Below are 21,217 nucleotides of genomic sequence, written 5' to 3' on the forward strand. Positions count from 1 at the left end.
CTCCGCCAATGAGCGCCGGGCGTTTTATTTAAACGGCCGACAGCGCTGGTCAGCGCGGCGCGAGGGAGGCTCCTCAGGGCACCGCCTCGTGGGGGCGGGGCAGACCCAGCGCCAGGGGTTAATTAAAAATGAGATAGTAACAGAAATAAATCAACAAAACATGACATTAAAGTATTCCCGCTTCCTCAAAACAAACAAACAGAAGCAAAGCTTTTTTTTTTTTTAAATAAATTTAATTTACAAAATATTTTAAAATAAAAAGTAACACACACAAGAGTGACAAAAATGTTGCCTCATCTTTGTTTATCTTTCAGGAGTTGTAGAAGTAAAAAGACACACAGAGCGTTGTTTCCATAGTGTGTTCCTACACTGCTCAAAGTGAAAAGGCAGAAAGCAAAACAGAGCAAGCACCACTGCAAGAAGCCCTGTGAAGCGAGCAATGTTAAGACAGAAGAACTTTACTTTTCCATAACAAACAAAATTACACGTTGGACTGAGTACCCCTACATTTACAGTACACTTTCTAACTTCACCTTACAGCAAAGAATTTCTCCTAAAAAGACAACTTTAAAGACTTCCATCTAAATTAACAACCTATACAGACCACATTTAAAACACAGTATTTCATATACCAGTGACAAAATATTGAGTTTCTTTCACCTTATTGTTTCATATAAAAGGACCAACATTTAAACATGAGCAAAATGGTACCGGGGGATTAAAAAAAAAAAAAAAAAAAAAAAGTCATTTAATGCTTCAAATCCCTTTATACCAAACCATTTCTTACAAACTATGCAAAGGATCGCTATGGGCTTAACACAGTGACTGCCCTGCACTATGTTCTGCAAGTTTCTTCTTTGATGCATATGATGAAACAACCGAATCACTGTGAGATGATAAAGTTAAAAAAAAAAAAAAAAAAGGACAATGCACTAATGCAGCATGATAAATGTACTACGTGCAGAGTGCAACCTACTACGTGAGTATGCTTGACACAGGAAAGAAAACATAATGGATTTTTTGCAGTTGTTTTCAAGGGGCAAAAAAAAAAAAAAAAAAATCATCACCAATAACCGTCTCAATTCAGCCATTTTTCTTTGTGCGAGTTCCTACAATGATATAATTATTATCATTTTTAATTGAACTGAAGAGTCATTCCTCAGTGTTGCAAATACTCTTTCATATTTATTACTATGAAAATAAGTTTAGCTCTTTAATGACGGCAAGTCCATCTTTTGCAGTAGTGTTTTGGCCTGACCCATCTTTAAAAACAGCTACCCAAATAATAATGCGGACTGAAGTAGCACTAAATATTTTAAGGAAACCAGAACCTTACAGAAGATGTATCATCACCATTACAATTACTGATGTTCAGAAAAAAAAAAGCCATGACAACGATACCTCTGTAGGAAAAGTGTCAGTGCTCAAGCAGTAAATTTCAATATAAATAAATAAAACTGAATAGACAAATCAATTTAAGGAAAGGACAGCAATCCAATCAACAACTAGAAATTACTAAATTTGTCTAGCAAAATGCACATAATTCAGTGTTTACAGAATGTGTGCAGTAAGTTCTCAGAACTACGTAGAATTTTGGAGCACCGATGTGGAGTCCAATCCCTCTCCCCAAAGGTCAGCATGTGGAAAAGACCAACATCTTTCAATGTGCCACTCATCATTCTTTAGACATTTTGAGAGACCTGCTTCCTTCTTTGGCAATTATCAGTCAACTGAATCAATTGCAGCCAGATACAACACAGCTCTCCAGGTTAATAGGACATGACTACTGTTAAGTACACACACGTATTAAAATGGAGGTACTAGACACCTAAGGAGTTCTGACCCACACAGATGTGAGGTTCAGAGCTCTGTCCTTCAATTTCAGAACTCTCAAAAGGAACCATCTGCCACTAGAGATCAGCTACTTCCATCCACCACATGAAGTACTAGTCCATGAAAATTTACACAGCTTATACACGAATAGATGTAAAGCCGTAAGAGTTATAGCTAGTGATATTAAAAATAAAAACTATGCAATATTCCCTATTTTTATTCACTGTCAACTGGCAATGATCAGCCTGACCAGCAGGTTAAAACATTAACTAGTCTGATTATCTGCAAACAAAAGAATGTCAAAGAACTAGTATATTGTTTTTTTTTTTTTTTTCCAGGAATGACTAGTATTTCTGGCCATCCAAACAGTGAAGACAGAGCTCGTTTTTTCCTGAAAAGTAAGTCCTTGTTATAATCTGTTCCTTGTTGGGCATCCAAAAACACGAAGCTCTTCAGAAGATATTGACCTTAACTCCTTCTGAATAATCAACTAATTACAGAAAAAAGCCATTATCAGAATATACGTAAAAGGCACAATCAAAAAAAAAAAAATTAAAAGGACATTATCAAGTAAACGTGCTCTAAATTCTCTTCTAGTATTTTACTAGAATGCCTTGCAAAAGAACTGGACTTCAAAAGAAAACAAGTTAGTTACCAACCAATTTTAAGTCATTGTTTTATCGAAATCCTACAATACCTACTTCTGTAGTAGGCCAGAAGAGACAAGAAATAATGAACAGGCTTCTAATTCTGAGAACTGCACTGACCCCACAGATGTCAGTTTACTTTTAATCGTACAATTACAAATGATGGAACTCATGTTTCACAACACATGCTAATATGACATGTACATATAAACTTGAAAACTACAGATAAAGCAGTAGTTTCCAAGTCATGGAGTGTAAAGATGAAAACTGGTTTGTTTAGGAAAGGAGATAGAGGTGGAGTTAGAAAGCAGGAAGGATAGTACTTGATAGCGTCCTTTCAGAAGGTGGCATTCAAAGGCCTCATTATTGCTGTATATTTGCTAGTATTCAGATTCTTACCAGATATCTTTACAGCACGTCAGTCTGAACATTCCCAGAGCACAGCTCTAAATTTTACTTTAGAGATACAAACATAGAACAGTTAAACATCCATAGTCCTGTTTCAAAAACTGAACTTTTTAAAGTTTAGGACTTTTATTGTGCTTCTTTGGCTAAGTCCTATTTAAGTATCGGTAACACTTAAAATACTATAACTCTGCCACTACTTAACAGCTAACAGAAATCTTTGGTGTGCTAAGAATCCGATAGGGCACAAGCTTCAAAGTATGAACATTCAGGCAGCTCTGACCCCTCTCCTGCAAACTGCTCAACACTGAAGTAAATGGGAACTAAAATAATCTCACACCAAAGTATTTAAATAGGATTTGAAAAGTTCAGTGTTTACAGTTTACAGAAAAGGGATGATAAAAGAGCTTTTCAACACAGATTGGTTGTGTTCAGGTCACTGGAAAAATCCAACAGTTACAATAATTCATATAGATCCAGTTTCCCACTTTAAAGATACTTTAATATAATAATTTAATAATAGCAGATTACTGGGGAGGCTGGGGAAAAATTTACCTTAGACTATAATTCTTGTGAGCAATAATGAAGGTTATAAAATGATATCCAGTATCTTCTTTGGCATAATTTTCACAATACAAACAAAGAAGAAAAACTTAAATTAGGCTTAAAATAGAGAGCTTAATGATCTTAAATTATACTAGATTTCATGGTAAATTACACTAGACTTTATAGTTAAAAATAGGTTATTTTTTTTTAACCTTACTTCTAGTAAAGAAAAAGCTAAAAATAACTAAGACATAGAATACTCTCTAGAGCTTGATTTTGCTTTATAAACAACACAAGACAGTGGAAAAAAAAATCGCTAGCAACTCACAAAAGATTTATGATTGGTGATTATTTCTTTTTTAAAGAAAACAGTTGAATGCTGTACTGGAAATAACCGTCTTTAAATTTCTTCATCACAGATAATTTGAAAATGAACATGCTAAGAGGGATCCTGGTAAAACTGATGCTCTAACAAGGATAAATCACGCCAATTCTTTATGACTGTCTTTAGGCTACATGACATTTCTTTCAAACCTAAGAGTGTGGGAGACACTTTAGAAAACAAACATGACTGAAAAAGAAAAATGTATACTAAAATTGCATAGGGCTAACGGCAGAAAATTAGACAAAAATATTGTCTAAGTCTTCATACATAAGTCAATAGTTAAGACCAAAGAAAAAGTAACAGACCAGATGTAGGTAGCCTAATTATACTTCCGTTGTTCTTTACAGTTCCCTGTTTTGTGTTCTTGAAATATCTAAATCACTTTCCAGAATTATCTAGCTCCCTCCATTAACTTGGCTCCAGAGTCTTTAGAAATTTAAAAACTCTCCAAAGATGCCTGAGGATTCAATTTTAATTTACAAGCGAAAAATAATTTGAAGTTTGTGTTTTGTATTACTGCCTACGCTTACCATTTCTAATGAATTTGATACAATCCTTTTTCTTCCAGTATGCTTTCTATTACACTTATAACTTTAACTCAGTGAGATGCTGAAAGGCAAAAAAAAAAATTAAATTAATAGGCAGGTACATAATTACATTTTCTCAGCAACTATCCTTAAAAGATATTTCAGAGCATAATTTTTAAAAGACCATCTATAATATTTTATAAACTCTTAAAATCACAAGAAACACTCTCTGTATACATCAGTGTGCCTAAATGTTCAAATATCATGTAAACAAACCTGTTTTTCCAAAAACTATGCAGAAGACTCACGAGTCCAAATAAAATACAAAATATAAATCTTAATTGCCATATCAGCCTCCTGTTGGCTAATGGCTTAGTAAATTAGGTGGAATGTTATGCTCTGATCACGAATGTTCATTGTTTGAAATGTTCTGTACAGTAGGAGCTGTATCCAGCCCCAGTAAAGTTCCAAGATATGACTGGTCTCTAGGATCCAACATTTGCTCAGGTCTTACAGGATGAACAATATTTGCAGGCTGTGGAGTAAGAGTATATTTCTCTAGAAATGACAGATCTGTCGCACGTTGATAATCTGCCTGCTCGTGCTGTGGAGGAAGAATGCCATGTGACTGAGTAGTATGCTGTACTAGATCAGCTTGAGGATCAGGCATCTGAACCGGTACCAGAGTCACCGGCACGCATACTTCTGTAGATACATTCTGTAACAAAGTTTTGGCTTCCGACTGATATGTTTTGGACTGTTCCACATACTGTTTAGCCTCAGTTTGATAAACTTTGTCATCGGAAGTGTATTGTACTGGTAAAGAGACTAGTTTTTCTTCTGAAGATGATGTCAGTGCCTCTTCTGCTGCCTTTGTTCCGTGAACATGATCAATATGGTATTTCAGCTTGTCTTTTCGCTTAAATGTTGCATTGCAGTGTTGGCAATTAAATGGCCGAGCATCTGAATGAATAACCATGTGTTTTGTTAATGTCTTCTTAATTCTAAAAGACTGATTACAGATTTGACATTTGTATGGTTTCTCACCTATAATGAAGCAAAGAAAAGGTGTAAAGATAATTGACTCTGAATAACTCTACCTTATACATAAATAGATAAATTATACATAGCATAGGAACCCAGCATAAAATGAGCGTACTGAAAACAAAGAGCATATGCTTAACAACAATTCAGGAATCAAGGGAGCCCTTGAAAGTTTGGAAGTTATGCTTGGCATACCCTTCTCCCAATATTTGGGATTTCTGTCATAAAAACAATCAGAATATAAAGCAAACTACAAAAGAAAAAAAAAAAAAAAAAAACTGTCTTTCAACCGTTACAGCACCACTATTAAATAAGCTTAGTTTATACTTCACATTTTGAACGGATGATGACTTTCTCCGAAGATAGAAACCCTTCAAATAGGTTTCAGATCCTTGTTCAGATTACCAGTTGAAACATAGCATTCTCTGTACCCCTAAACTGATTAGGCAGTCTGGGGGTGAAGACATACCACAAACCTATGCTGAGATTTCTCAACATTTCAAGTTCAGAAGGCAGTACTCAGAAAGAACCAACGCATATGATGAAGAATATGTGTGGCAGCATCCTGCTACTCTTATTCTGAACGCTTAACAACTGTAATAAATTAAAGTAATACCGTCAATTTTGAAGTACAAAAATAAGTTCCCATGCATTTTTGGTTTTTACCTGAATGTGTTCTAAAATGCATTTCCAAACTTGATTTTCCTTTAAAAACTTTCTTGCAGACTTCACATTGGTGAAACGTTGCTTTATATCTTTAAAGAAAAAAAATAGATTTCAGGTTAGATAGCTTTACTGTTAGTAGTTCCGGAAAAAAAAACTATGTGCACAGTCCTTTCTGAAGTTTTTTAACTGCAAAAGAGATGGAAATCCAGGTTTCCAAACTTCCTTATATTCATATTATATTCATATTTTTCATCATCTGTGTGACAATAAAGCCAATTAGTTCTCCCAAACTAAAACTCATAATCTCCGCTGGGATTGACAACTAACATTCAAGGAGCAAAGTCTACTAAAACTTTTTTCCTTTTCCCAAATATGTCCTTCAGTACCATTTTTGACTAACACCCACTCAAGGCTTTCACTCTGGTACAATTATGCCATAAATTAATTATTAGGAATGGTTCTGCCTACAGGCTACCAAGAAGAAAAAAAAAAAAAGACCAAAAAACTCTCCACAAAAAAAGCATAAAATGATAGGACAATTTACTCTGCTTCCAACATAGACATAAAGGCTTCCACAGTGTTGAGTACAAGCAGTTGAAATACATTATTTGAAAAACAAATAATTTCAGTTTACTTGGACATCTCTGAAAAGCTCATTTTTGGAACTCAATAATTTAAAAACCCTGCTGCATTTTAAATGCATAGAAATATGTAGGTTTTCAAAGTAATTATCTCCTTTCAGAATCAACAATCTACTTCCAGCTTCTCAAATAGGTAAGAGTGGAAGTTACTACAGTGCTCAAACGATGTCTAATAATTCACTCTTAAATAGTATGTAATGATAGTAAGAAATATTACAACAAACCGTTCATTTAGAATTTAGAACAACACCAAAACAATTATCTGATAGACTTCTATGGAATTATAATTTTTTTAATTTTTTTTTTTTTTAACCTTCATTACACTACAAAGAAAAGAACTCACTTCAATTGCAAAGGCCATTTTCTGACACCCATTTCAAACTATAATGGTATCTTTACCAAGGACAAAGGTAATGCACATAACAGACACAGATAACTACAGTGCTGCATGAACATGCAAGTCTTAACAAAACCAGTTATGTTACAGATGTATTTATGCAGTTATTAGAATCGCCAACACTTACTTCTGCCAAACTTTTTCTCCTAGATGAACACTTTTATAATGAACAGTGAGGTGATCTCTACGGCCAAAACATTTCCCACATTCTTCACACTGGTGTGCTTTTTCACCTTTAAAGGCAAAATTCAATACATTTTGGTTAAACCTTCTGGAACTTATGATTACGACTCTTGGACAGTTAATAACAAATAGACTGGATCCATATCAAACTCTTCCATACCTTCCTTGATTTTTATACCAAAGGATTATCTGCTATCAAAGAACAAAGTTCAAAAAGTAGGGTATTTCTATCAGAGCAAAGATTTTTACCATTTCTTGTTCATGAGTATAACTGACCTTATCCTCATTCCTACAAACAAATTCATTTTTCATGAGTTAAGGGACACTTCACCAGACTCTCACTGCACAAGAGGTACAAACAAATGACTAGGAATCTACTCTCCTCTTTACAGTCGGAAATGTTGTATATTCAGTAAATCAGAGGCTATAAAAGCTTGTTTTAACATATTTTCAGCCTCTAATTTTTAGAACTCAGAATTGCTTCACAGCATTTATCTTATTATCCTGATTTACATAGTTACCTTTTTCTTTTATTCTGCTGCTTAAAAGAATCTTGATTCTTTTTAGTCATCTTGAGATCTTCCAAATAGTGGCAGAATGTTCCTTCTCATGTAAGTAGGAGGAGTGTGGACAGTCAAAGAATGTAACTTTCTAGAGGGGGAAAAAGCAAATAGAGTAGAAAAGAGGATTTTTTTTTTTGTACTCGAGTTTTCAAAAAGATTTCTTTATTTTATAGCAAACATTATGATTTTGAACTCCAAAAAAGAAGCCGTCCTTCAAAGAACAGGCTCAGGAAGCTTGGACTCTGATCACTTTCATATTTTCATGCTGCCTATGAAGTGTTTTGCCTAGTAGAAGGCCATGTTCCCTTTGGACTCCGTTTTAAGAGAGTGCCTAGTGAATCTTTGCTCTACCTATATATTCTGTAACCTTTCTGGACTCAGTACAATTGCGAGATGTTTTTATTTCTTCCTTCTGGCTGTTTCCAGGGCTGACAACCACCACTTTCCTTTCTTCCTCCTTCTCCATAACAGAGAACTTTAGAAACACCTCCTGGATGTTTTTACATTAAAGTGATCAGCGTACAAACTATGACAGAGACTGTGACAGCTTCTTCTTTGTTGCGGTATTAAAGTTTCACAAAATTGCTATTAAAAAAAAGAAATCTGAACTCATTAAAAAAAAAATCCTCCTTTTTCACTTTTGCTTTTTTTATTATTATTATAGTTTAAAGCAATTCGATGTTACATGTTTTTGACTGTCCCTTGGCTTTCTAGGTTAACATGGAGGAAACATTTAGCACATAAACTTTGAGAACATGTAAGGTTAACTCTACTGAAGCAGACCTTAAAAGCACTTGGTCAAAACGACCACACAGATATACACCGGAGAAAATCCGTAATATGTTTAGTTGAAAGTAGCTGTTTCTGAGACTATCTTCAAAGCACATGCCTACCTGAGTGTATTTTTTTGTGTTTTGTCAGATGGTCATGCCGAATAAATGTTTTCCCACATTCTTCACATTCGTATCTCTTGTCATCGTGATGGACTCTTAGGTGAAGTCTGTATTACAATAGAGACAAATTTACTTTCACGTCACTGCTCAAAATTTGGAAATTTATAGTCATGCAGCCACCAAACACAACTTTGTTAATATAATCCGTCCTGCTACTCCAATGCAGAATTATCAGAAAATTCATTTTTTAAAGCTTCTCGCAAATATCAGGAAATAACATTTAGTTGAAATATTCTTAATGACTCTGAAAAAGCAAGAGGGCAGAGCTCGACTCTCACATCTGAAATTAATTTAACACAATATTTCAGTCCTCCACTTAATTTCTCTCTGATTAATGAAGATTCAAGTGTTTTCACAAATGCAGGATACTCAACTTTAATGCAAAATTCGTATGGGATTCTGTGCTGAAACCGCTAATATATTTTGTATTTTAAAAAATGAATGATTTCTCACATATTATTAATGCATATTCAAAATTTAAGCATGATTAAAGCATGTACTAATGCTCTCAGAATACATCAAAACACACTATAAATTATTATGCTGACAAAGTGAATAAATCACCTAATGAGACACTTCAGCATTCTATCTGATAAAAATCTGTACCTGTAAGAGCTTCCATGACGAAAACTCTGCCCACAAATACTGCAAAGATGAGGCTTCTCTCCACTGTGAATTCTCAGATGCTCTTTCAAAGTTGTTCTGTTTTAAAAAGGCAGCGGAATTCAATTTTAAGCAATGTCACTGCCACTTTGAAGTAAAATAGGTCATCATTTTCTCAGTTTAATTCTGATAGATCAAAACATATCCAAATAACTATCTCAAATTATGCAAATACACACACGCATACATCCAAAGATAGTACCCCAGACATCTACAATTTGCTGAAGCAGCTGAATTTGGACACAATATCACCAAAGAAACAAAACATCATCCCAACATACGCTTGGACAACATATTTTGAAAAAAACATCAATTTTGACAGTATCTTCTATGTAATATGTCACTGCGTATCTCTAAGATTTATTATCAAAATAGAAGGAGATCCAGATCATGGAAATCTATTACCTTAATTCCTCACAGAGCTAGTTTAAATGTACAGAAGTACTTTGTGTATACAGGTAAGTATGTATGTTTGCAAGTTTATTTTCCTATTACCTTTGCAAAGAGCAAAAAACTACAAGTGCATACTGGTAGCAATCCTTATTGAGCAAAGGAATTGGAAAATAAAATTCAATATACAGAACTGGTATGTGTATGAATTAAATAAAAAGAAAGTTCTTCAATCTATTACCAGTTCCTATTAAAAATGTTATTAGTCAAGGATATTCTACGTTTTACACAAAAAAGTTATTTCTAATTCAAGCAGTAATGTTTCAATATTCAACTGCACTGCATAATTTAAATGAAACTTGAAATGTATAAATATATATTGACTTTAAAAAAAAAAAAAAACCTCCTGCAGTTCAAATTGAACTTCATAGAATTATAAGACTGTCTTCTACTGTTTGTTCACTATTTCATTATCGCATTAGAATGTTTTAACACGTGTATATCCTACTGATTAAAGTACTAGGTAACACACATCATCACAAAAATCTGTTAGGGACAAATATTCTTCTTGTAATTATTCCAGGCAACTTTATCAGACACTAAGATAAGAAAATAAATCAAGAAAACAGGCTCCAGTATAGATAAACTTAGATCTTTTCAATAGATATTCTCTATGGAAAACTCACTAGAATCTTATTCACTGACATGAAGCTTGCTTTTCTCAAATGAAAAAAACACCAGCTGACTGTTATCAGAACCGAAATAAGTCACTATTTGGAAACATTTGAAGATGATATCCCTTCATAGAACACTGCACCGATTAATACCTGCACTGAAGCAATGATAACAACTAATGAAAACTTACATTTTTTAATTCACATACCTGGAACAGAAATGTGTGTTCAATTTTGACGGTTTGCTAGTGGAAACAAGGCACTGAGGGACTGCACTACACTTAAAAGTTTATGGCATTTGCTACTACATGCTACTTACACATGTGAACAAAAATAGAATTTATTAGTCAACATTTGGAACTTCAGTTTTTCCAAACAGTCAAACTAACAACATTCTTCTCCATTCAGAGAAACAGTAGCAAAGGTTTTACAGTTTATTATTCCATCTTCCATGAAACTCTTTGCAAAAGTCCAATTCCTTCTCAGCCACTCTCACCAGTACTCATCGCCTTCCCGTCCTCATCAGTGCATTTACCAAGAGATCTAAGGCAGAAAACTCTTCCCAAACAAATGCAAGATGTTCTGGCAAATACAGGATCCCTAACTGAAGTGGGTGAGAGGTAAAACACCTTTAATAAAATTCTGCTTCATAACTACATTACGCACAGCTGTTACTGGTCATCAGTAAACTGTGTTACCTGTGCCTCTTACACTGAGTTTTGACCTACTACCCCTCTGAAACGGCTTCCTTTACATTAAAAAGTCAAAACTAGAACTTATGCTGTGTATTTCTGTAATGCAGAAGTTCAAGTAGTCATGCACCTCCTTACCGTTCCCTAACAGATTTCCCACAGATGAAACAAGTCCATTTTCTCTTTCCTCCGTGAGTACATTCTATGTGGCGTTTCAGATTTCCTGTATCATTAAACTGTCGCCCACAAATGTCACAGGGAAAAGGCCCTAATGGTAAACAGACACACATAGTATTGTTATCCGTCAGTTAAGCCAAACAAGATACACACATTAGTGACTCGTAAAAACCTTGATCAATTTACAAATCAAAGAAAAAAATGCTTCTAATAAATGATTGATGTTTAGTACAGTCAGTGCAGTTTAATTAAACTTCCTTGAACTACCCCTTAATTCCTAATACCAGTTATTTTGGCAAGTATAATGACTGTGAAGCAAAAATTAGAATGATTAGTCAAAATATTCAAGCTCACTTTAACTGCTCCAAAACCCAAATTCTCATTGCTGACACCATCTATTCCCCAGTTCCTAGCTGGTGTAAATATCTGGTAGTAAGAAGGTCTCTGGAAAACTTCAGGGAGAATCTGACTCAACAGCCGAGAACCAATATACACAAAAAGCTTTTAAAACACAGAAGTAAACTTAATCCTCCCCCCAGCAGATATGATGTAGATACAATACAATATCTCAAAAAGACAGCTGAACGGAAAGTTAAAAAAATTAAATCCAAAAGAGAAGGAATTGGAAAAGAAAGGGGCGGATGAATTAGAAACCAAACTGATCAGGACATACAGTGGTGGAGGAAGTTTTACTTTAAATCTATTGTTTACATGTCAGAAGGAGGTTTCTATACCGAGATGGAATTTTTCTTGATGTTTCAGTCTTGCAAATCGGGATTTAAAGTGCTCTTCACAGTAGGTACACTTAAATGGTTTATCCTGAGAGTGAAGGATCATATGCTCTTCTAAATGAGGTCTGCGAGTGAAGGACTTCTTACAAATCTAAAACGATAATATGTTTTGTCAAAAATTCTTCCATTATTAACACATTTTTTCCTTATTTATCAACTTGTAACAGTTTACTCCACCTGCTCTCTGCAGAGAAAAACCTGAGTCTACATAAATCCTAATATATTACGCTATGCAAATTAGGACACAAATCAAATGAAATCAAACTAACATACTGGCATCCTGTAAACAGCCACACACTCCACCCTCCCCTCTTTCTACCAACTCTAATGTTTAGCACTCTTATTCCTGAAAAGAAACCAACCCAACTAAAAATATATATACATATAGATGTATATATATATATATAAAACAAACAGTTTTGGTTTGTTTTCAGACAGTAAAACACACACCTACGTGGGGCAGTGATAAAAGCTTCTTCTGCAGCATAAGCCACTGTAGAACTAGTGTCATACCTATTCCTTATTTCGACTGGGAAATTGTCTGATAGCATGTTTTTAAAGAGCGAACACAAATCCCAACAGAAAAATATAATCTCAAAATATGCATTAGAGACACAGAATATTTGCAACTTTAAAATAATCAAAGCCTAAAGGAGTAGGAATTACTAGCTGTTATTAAAGTAAGACTCACAGAATAGAATTATAGAATGGTTTGGGTTGTAAGAGATCCCGAGGATCATTAAGTTTCAACCCCCTGCCGCAGCCAGGTCCACCAATGTCCAGATCTGGTACTAGACCAGGCTGCCACGGGCCCTGTCCAACCTGGCCTTGAACACCTCTAAGGATGGGGCATTCACAGCCTCTCTGGGCAGCCTGTTCCAGCACCTCACCACTCTCATAGTAAAGAACTTCCCCAACATCTAATCTGAACCTTCCCTCCCTGAGCTTAAAACCATGCCCCCTTGTCCTATCACTGTCTACCCTAGTAAAAAGTTGACTTCCCTTCTTCTTATGATCCCCTTGTAAATACTGGAAGGCAGCAATGAGATCTCCTCACAGCATTCTCTTCTCCAGGCAGAACAAACCCAGTTCCGTCAGCCTGTCATTGCAGGAGAGGTGCTCCAGCCCTCTGATCATCTCCTTGGCCCTCCGCTGGACACTCTCCAATAGTGCCACATCTTTCCTGTACTGGGGGCCCCAGACCCCATAGTACTCCAGATGAGGGCTCACGAGGGCAGAACAGAGATAGACAGTCATCTCCTGTACACAGCTGTACGATTAATTCCTGTTCTTAAAACGTTTCTTATTTAGGAGCAAATGGAATCTGTAATATGTTCATACAACATAACTTCGTCTGGAAGAGTACAGCCTCAGGCAGCCATGCAATACCTCCAAACCATGCTGCAGTCACCAGCAGAATGAACACTACTGATCCCTACAGTTGATATCTCCCCACCTTCTCCTGTATGTTTACAAGCCAAAGTTCATAAACAAAGTGAGACTAGTAATTATATCATGTTACAGCACCTAGTATTAGACATATAGATGCTTACAGCAGTTAGCTAAACAAAAACAACTGTCCTGACTAAAAATAAACGCATACTGATTACCTTAAAAACAGAAAACCACATTTAAAACCTTAAAACGTCATCTGGCAGCAGACAGAGAATGAATGGAAATTCTGTACTTTTCTTTTTACAGTAGATCTAATTTCACATACACACACTTTTGCAGAAAATGATGGAAAGTATTCTATGATTCTAAATCTAGAAATAGATTTCACACAAATTTACAGTTCTCTTGACATGCATATGCAGCTAAATGAAAAAACATCTCATACTTAAACGTACACCTTCAAAGCCTTCCGAAAACATATACTTTAAGGTCAGTGCTTGAATTGTGTAATTAACAGAAGAACAAATACTCCATTGTTTAAGTATTCATAACTCTCAAGTTTAATCATCCGCAAATTGATGTACTTCAATAAAAGTAATAGCTAACCACATGAAAAAACAGGCCCTTCAAACTATTTTAGAATTCAGCTTGGTGCTCTACTTAGTCACAAACTGAACACAAAGAACAAAATTCAGCCTTTAAATCCACACATAAAGAAGAAATGTATACTTATCAAGCTTGCTGAAATTTCAGAGAAAAATATACCTTATTTTCACTTCAGCATTCAGGTCACAAAACAGCTTAGTACCTATATGAAAAAATCAGAACTACTGAAGTACTACTTACATCGCATTTCCAACCTTCACTCTTAGTCTTTTTAATAGAAAGAAATTCTTGCACATTCTCTGGATGAAACCTAAGGGAAGGACAGCAGCAGAAAGCATTCTTAGCTTCATAAGATGAAGATCACCCAAATACTAAATATCTATTTCTAAACCCCACATGCCATAAAAGTTGACCAAACAGCAGAACATGAGAATCATAATTAAGCAGTTCTAAAAGCACAAGTAACTTGAAAACAGCGTTGACTATAGACTCCCTTAGAATCCCATATGACAACTGGTGATACAAAGGACAGTCTAAACTAGAACACTTCGTGGATATTTACAAAAAAAGAGAAAAAAGTGATACATAAATATGAATATCTTTAATTAGACTTGTCATAAACAATTTATTAATCCAAAAGACTTTGGAGGGAAATTGTTTATCCATCTATTATCACCAACAGTACAGTATTAACATATAAAATTAACGGCCTTTCATTCTTCCTTCAAATTAAAAAAAAAAAAAAAAAAACACCAAACAGATAATTAACTATGAAGACTTCTGTTCTGACTGACTCTAATAGCTAATCTGAGCATTCTAATATTTACCTAAAAACCTACGGTACTGTAATAGTTACAGACTGCTGCGGAACTGCTATTCAGTCAGTTCTCGTGCACTCTACATGGCAAGTTAGTTTGACATTGCTAATCCCTAGGGCCTTTGAAAAGATACTTACAACCAATTATATAAATAAAGCAAAAAAATGCTGTTTGCATAAACAATTCCTCAGAAACATGAGTCAAATTAGCTCATACTTGCCTCTTCACGTGCTTTGCTAACGTCTTCTTGCTTGCATGCAGCTTATTGCAGTATGGACACTTGTGCTCCTTTTTATGAAAGTCTGTATCACTAGAGTGTTTCTTTCTGTGCACCGTCAGGTTGGACTTCGTTGAATAGCGTTGATGACATATATCACACTCAAAAGGCTTCTCACCCGTGTGTACACGAGTATGGCTCTCATATTTGCCTACATAACAACAGGAAAAAAAGTATTTATTAGCGTAAATATAACAGGTATCATCTACAGTACAAGTTTGGGGGTTGATTCTAAATTCTAGAATAATTCAGAGAAGGTCTAGGTACCTCCCACACACATCTACAGGCTTCTATTGTTTTACACCACTGAAAGCTGCACAACGATCACTTATGGATTTCATGTAAGGTTCCTCCATACACTTCCATCATTGCTATTTGTAAAATTAAGAGTAAAAATACAATTGCTCTGTATTACTGTTAAGTAAGTGCAAGAATTTTGAATCCCACCTGTTCAACCCTACAGCCTACTCTACTCTCCAAGCACTGGACGTACTGAGTACTTTCATTACACTGCCTTTTCAGAACAGCTTTCAGTTTGCCTTAGCAGCAAACTGGTATTTTTAAGAAAGGTATTTTCAAATAATAAAACCTATGGTAATACAAGCTTACAAAGAAATACTGTATATATCACTTTAATTAATGTTATTTCTCATGCTTTTTTTTTTTTTTTAGCAGAAAACCTAGAATGTTTAGTCACAAAAGGGCAAAAAGAGCCTCCAATGCATGAAAGTTCAAAACACACAACACGACATCTTCACAACCCATTTATTTCTGCACAATAGCCTTTCAGTATTTAAAGGAAAGGTGTCATGTCAAGAAATTTTCCTGATTACCTTTAATTTTAAGACATGACATTTGAAGTACAGGTTAAGTCTTGATGTTCTAATACTGAACAGCTATTATTACATAACTTAGGATTTGGGAAATTAATTTCACCTCAGTTGCAGTATCCCCTCTATAAAATGTGGATAACACCAAAGACACAACTGTTGATAAACTCAACTAACCAAAGTACTTTCAAAATGACAAGTTGTGTAGAAAAGCCAAAATAATTCACAAGTATATTTTTTATGCTACAGTCAATTAAAAAGAAAACAAACAGATCAGGAAAACAAAACAGTTCTAAGAGTCGCATTGAACAACTTTTTGAACAAGAGCAAGCTAAACACGCTGCTCTAAGTAGGAACTAACACACACCACAAACCTCCCGTTGTACAAACTTTCAAAAGGATGAAAGGAACAATGCAGCTATTATAAGAAAAAAAGTCCTGATGCTAGGAGGAATGGTTTCTTTCCCAGTGCTCTAAAGGGTGTCGCCCAGAAATTCCAATCTTCATCCTCCGTGAAACAGCTCCTTTATCCCCTGTACAATTAGCACCCCCACATGGAATAAAGAAGAGAGAGCTACCCAATTTGCTTGTTCTTACCTATTCGATCAAACTTTTTGTCACACTTGGGACACTGCAGCAGTTTTTTGTTACTGCTCTGAATGATGACCGGAGCTAAGCCTTCAGGAATACTTCCCACGGAATCAGCTACCTCAGAACCCTCCTCAGTATCATGTTCTTTTTCACTTTGCTCTTCAGTGTCTGAATCTTCACCCGACATTTCTTCCTCCTGTCCTTCTTCATCAGCATTGCATTCACTTCCACTGTCTTCAAACTCACTTCTATCAGATGTTTCCTTGTCAGAACTGACTTTTTCCAAATTGCTGTCAGATGCATCATCACTTTCACTATCGCTCTCATCAAATTTAACCGGACACTTACGGTTTCTCGTGGACCGTCGAGTGGAAAAGCCTGCTTTCTCAACCATTTTTAGCCCATGTTTTCTCTCCAGTGAAAGGGATCTGTGGGCTTTAGCCAAATGATTTTCTAAAGACTTCTTGTAACAAAAACTTCGACCACAGAAAGTGCACTGATGACTATTCAACAGTTTACCGGTCAGCTCGTTTAGCGTTTCTACAGGTGTAGGTGTGTCAGTTACCACATCGGACTGTATGCTAGAAACACTTTCATTATTCAGTAACTTCACTGCATCTATAATATCTAAAAATTTTGCCGCTTCCAGCACCAGTGGAATTTCATTTTTATATACAAAGAACTCAGAGGTGTACAGAAACTCCAACAAATGCTGAAAGACAGAATGAGTTACGTGATCTAACGTGACGACGTCAGTGCTTGGATTTTTGCTTAAACAGGCGTGAAAATAACTACTCCCAACAGCCACTACAACTTTGTGAGCACTAAATTCTTTTCCTTCTACGATTATGAGTAAATCACAAAATGACGGACGCTTCTGTCTATCGTCATTTAGGTACTTGAGCAGGTTTTTGTTGTACTGTAAAGAGCTTAGGAGCTTCCTTTGTTCCGATGAGGGTGAAAGTTCTGGGGCAGATTCAAGCTGATCTGCAGGAGCTATTTCTGCAGACTTGGAGACAATTTCCTGGGCACAGTCTACTACAAGAATCTGATCCGAAGCAACTTTCTCATGGCCAAGGCGAACCTTTTCGTTTACATTTGCAGCGAGCCGTCTCCTTTTCTTCATTGCAGAAGCACAACTTTAAAACCAGGAGCTTCATAGGTGACTGACACAGAATTCCCCTGGAGACTTGCTTCCGCGCCAGACTTCCTTGAGAAAATACCTAACAGCAATTTCATAATCTGCAAAAGAATTACGACAACAGCATTTAGCATTCAGTCGTAACTCCCTTTAGGTCCACGCCCTCCGCACCGCACTCAGCTCTAAAAAACACTTGAAGCACTTACGGAGCCCGGACGCCCTGTCCCACTGCAGGCCGCCACACCGCACCGCACCGAGCGAGCGCGCTGCTGCCGCCTATTATTAGAAGCGGGAGGCGACGCGGCCAGCTCACAGCCTCGCAGACGCATATAGCCCGTGAAATACTGCGCGACGGCAGCGCGCTATTCTTACCGCACCAAGTGCGCTATTATTATTACAGCCCCGCACGGAGCGCAGCCTCCACCAACGTCCCGCCGGGCGCGGCCCCGTCCCCGCGCCTGTCACCGCCAACGCCAGGCCGCTCCCCGCCTCGCCCGGCCCCGCCCGGCCCGCCGCCTTTGTTCCCCTCCGGCAAAACCGCCGCGAAGCCCTGGGTAAGGCCGAAGCTCCTCGCCCGAAGGACGGCGACGGGGCCCTGAGGCGCCGCGCCCGGGAGCAAAGAGGGCGCCTCGGGCCCGCCCCCCTCACCGGCTCCCCCACCCCGCCGAGCGAGACACAAAATGGCCGCGCCCTCCCGCGCCCTCCGGCGCGCCCCTTCCGCGCTGCCGCGGCCCCACACACCAGCGCGGCGCCGGGCGCTCCGTGGACGCGCTCGGCCGCTGAACGCCGCTGCTCCCGCACCGCCCCGCGACCGCTTCCGCCGCTTCCGGGTCCCGGCGCAGCGCGCAGCCGCGCTCCCCGCGCCAACGAGCGGGAGGCAGCGACGCTGTCGCTACTGAGCGTGCGCCGATGCTATCTATCGCGCGGCGCCCCCCGGCGGCCGGGCTGCGGTGCGCGCTGCTGGCAGCGCTGGGTTGGCGGGCTGCTGTGAGCGCGGTGACATTTCAAACAGCTGCTCCGACAGCGGAGCCCGAGCGTTCAAATACCGTGAAAAAGCGAGTGACGTTCTGCTTCAACAGCTGCCCCGCGCGCGTGACTTGAAACTTCCACACTACAAATAGCGTTTTCTCTGTGACATCATTTGGCTGCTACAGCGTCTCCTATGCGTTCCTAAGCGCTCCTTCGCGGCTCTCCCGAACTAAAAGCGGCGGGCAGCGGCGGGTTGCAGCTTGTGGGAGCAGCGCCGCTATCACGAGCTACCACGAAGGAGACGGGGGCGCGGCATCCGAACCTGGGGCCCAGCAGCTGTCCCGCTCCGCAGCAGCTGTAGATCAGCCGTGGGTGGCTCCCAGGAGCTGTGCGTGACCTTCAGATACTGCTTTCTTTCTTCCAATAAAAATACCGGACATTCTCAAAGTATTCGTCACCTCGTGGCTGTTGTTGTGCTGTGCTCACAACCCTCCCGCTTTGTAATTGAAGTCTAGAATTATTCAACACTCAAATTCATTTCTCACTGTAATTGCACAGTAAAATCAGTATTTTAATTATTTCGTCTGTCAGTTCTTTCAAAGGCTGCTTCTGAAGTGAATAAAAATAGGCACTGTTAAGTCGTAAGAGCAGCCAATAGCAGTACGTTTCCTTCAGGAGTAGCCAGGCCGGGAGACTTGTGCAGAACAGGTCTGAGCTGTACTTGCTTGTCACTGCCTGTGGTAGTGGGATTCCGGTGTTTTTCAGTCTTTACTGCATTATCAAGGACCAGAATTTTCCATTCTTGTTGCCTGGCATGGAAATATTCATGTAGATAGTCAACATCGTTATTTCTACGTAAGATTTTATGTTTCCACGTATACCTGGGAGATGTTTCTATGGCAAAGAGTCAGATTGTTACTGGAGGTCATTTACATTATTGTTCTCATTTGAAAGCAATACTAGTGCCTGGTTTGAGAGGTAAACATAAAGAATTATGGCCAACCAAAAATATTCTGGGCATGATTTCTTTCACCAGCAGAATTCAGAGTTGGCTTCCAGTGTTCTCCTTAAACAAAGCAGAAGACTGTGGTCTAAAGTCAGAAAAAGTTCTTCCCATTCCACTTTAACAAATGCCTTTTACCATTTGCTTCTGCCTTGTTTTTCCTCTAGATAACTACCTTTTCAGATATTGGTTGCTAGTATTATTTACTTTGTGCTGAACATGATATGGGTTCTTGGAAGTTTGCAAAGCATCCACATCTGTCCTAATTGTCAGCAGGAGTTCTGACTTAGCTGAAACATAGATAACACTTTTTCTTTTTTCCTGTTTTATGCCACCTGAAGGATTTAGTTCAAAGAAAATTACACAGTGCTAAGTGATCCATTACAGCAGCTGGCATTGCTACAATAATTATCTTCTGGAAACAAAATGTTCTTGAACTTTCAGGTCATCATGGTACTTTCAGTATGAATTCTTTTACAGTTAAAATGATAAGGGTAAAATTTAACTGTATTAATCCTTTTTGTTCTAATACCTATTCATGCTGAATGTTCTTGCTACTTAATGGAATATTCACATAGACAAAAAGACTGGCTTTTATGTTAAATAAAGAGAAACAGCATCAAAGAAAAAGCACTTGCTCACATCTGAGGCTGTGATTTGCAAATACACATCTAGATTTGTCTAAGAAAATAGTATTTTGATCACAAATATTCTTAAAATATTGGAAATTTTGAAGTAGCTTTGTGCAAGAGAGTTTGATGTTAGAAGATGAAATTTCATCTTGAAATACCTTCAGCTCAAAATCTTCATTTCTAAGATACGAGACTATGACAGATACTTGAATCAAGTGCAATTTAAACAACAAGCAAAAAGAGAATCATCTATGATTTCAAGCATCTAGCTGCAAGATCTAGCTAAGTAATTCCCATTTATTTCCAACATATTTTTTAAAAGCTGTTCACTGCAAGTACCCAGTTATAAATCTAGCAGCATAAACATTCTAAACTGCTGCCTTCGCTTTGGCTGTGACATTTATTTAAGGCAAGTGCCTATTTCACTGGGAATTTTAGAGCTACTTTGCTGTGGGTTCATTTCCTATGACATTACTGAAACATGACCCAGACTGTCAGTCACGCTTTTTGTATCCCAGAGATGTCTTCTCTCCTTTCCTTAGAGCAGTAATGTGTGGGCTACGGGAAACCCACGAAACCTATATTTCCTCTAGTCTGAAATTTTTCTGTATTTTATTGACAGCCACCACATACACACAAATGTTTTAAATTAGTCCTGAAGTGAAAGGATTATGAGACTGTCTAGAGACTCCAACAGTTTTTCTAGCCAACATTGCTGAATAAAGCTGGAGCCATCGCCAGGAAATTCTTTCAAGTAGGCCGTGAAACAACCACCCCA

General features: G+C 37.7%; 1 protein-coding gene across 8 annotated transcripts; it reads right to left on the minus strand.

Annotated features, from left to right (window-relative positions):
* Positions 1-211: 211 nt before the first annotated feature.
* Positions 212-19,218, minus strand: ZBTB41 (zinc finger and BTB domain containing 41). 8 transcript variants are annotated; one of them, XR_014885171.1, is made up of 13 exons: positions 18,577-18,739; positions 16,701-17,936; positions 15,217-15,424; positions 14,419-14,488; positions 12,121-12,268; positions 11,348-11,477; positions 9,397-9,492; positions 8,731-8,837; positions 7,219-7,324; positions 6,054-6,142; positions 4,620-5,390; positions 4,347-4,425; positions 212-3,495 (listed from the first exon to the last, which is right to left on the minus strand). XR_014885171.1 is itself a non-coding variant. In XM_085231452.1 (11 exons), the coding sequence occupies exons 2-11, from the start codon at positions 17,818-17,820 to the stop codon at positions 4,747-4,749; spliced, it is 2,718 nt and encodes a 905-aa protein (XP_085087578.1). In that variant the 5' UTR covers positions 17,821-17,936; positions 18,882-19,218; the 3' UTR covers positions 212-4,746. The 8 variants fall into 8 exon arrangements, 5 of the variants coding, with proteins under 5 accessions (XP_085087578.1, XP_085087581.1, XP_085087577.1 ...); XR_014885169.1 differs by having other exon boundaries at positions 212-4,425; XR_014885170.1 differs by having other exon boundaries at positions 4,347-5,390.
* Positions 19,219-21,217: the final 1,999 nt, after the last annotated feature.

Source organism: Meleagris gallopavo, chromosome 10 (assembly GCF_905368555.1).
Source record: "Meleagris gallopavo chromosome 10, MGAL_WU_HG_1.1, whole genome shotgun sequence".
Lineage (NCBI taxonomy): Eukaryota > Metazoa > Chordata > Aves > Galliformes > Phasianidae > Meleagris > Meleagris gallopavo.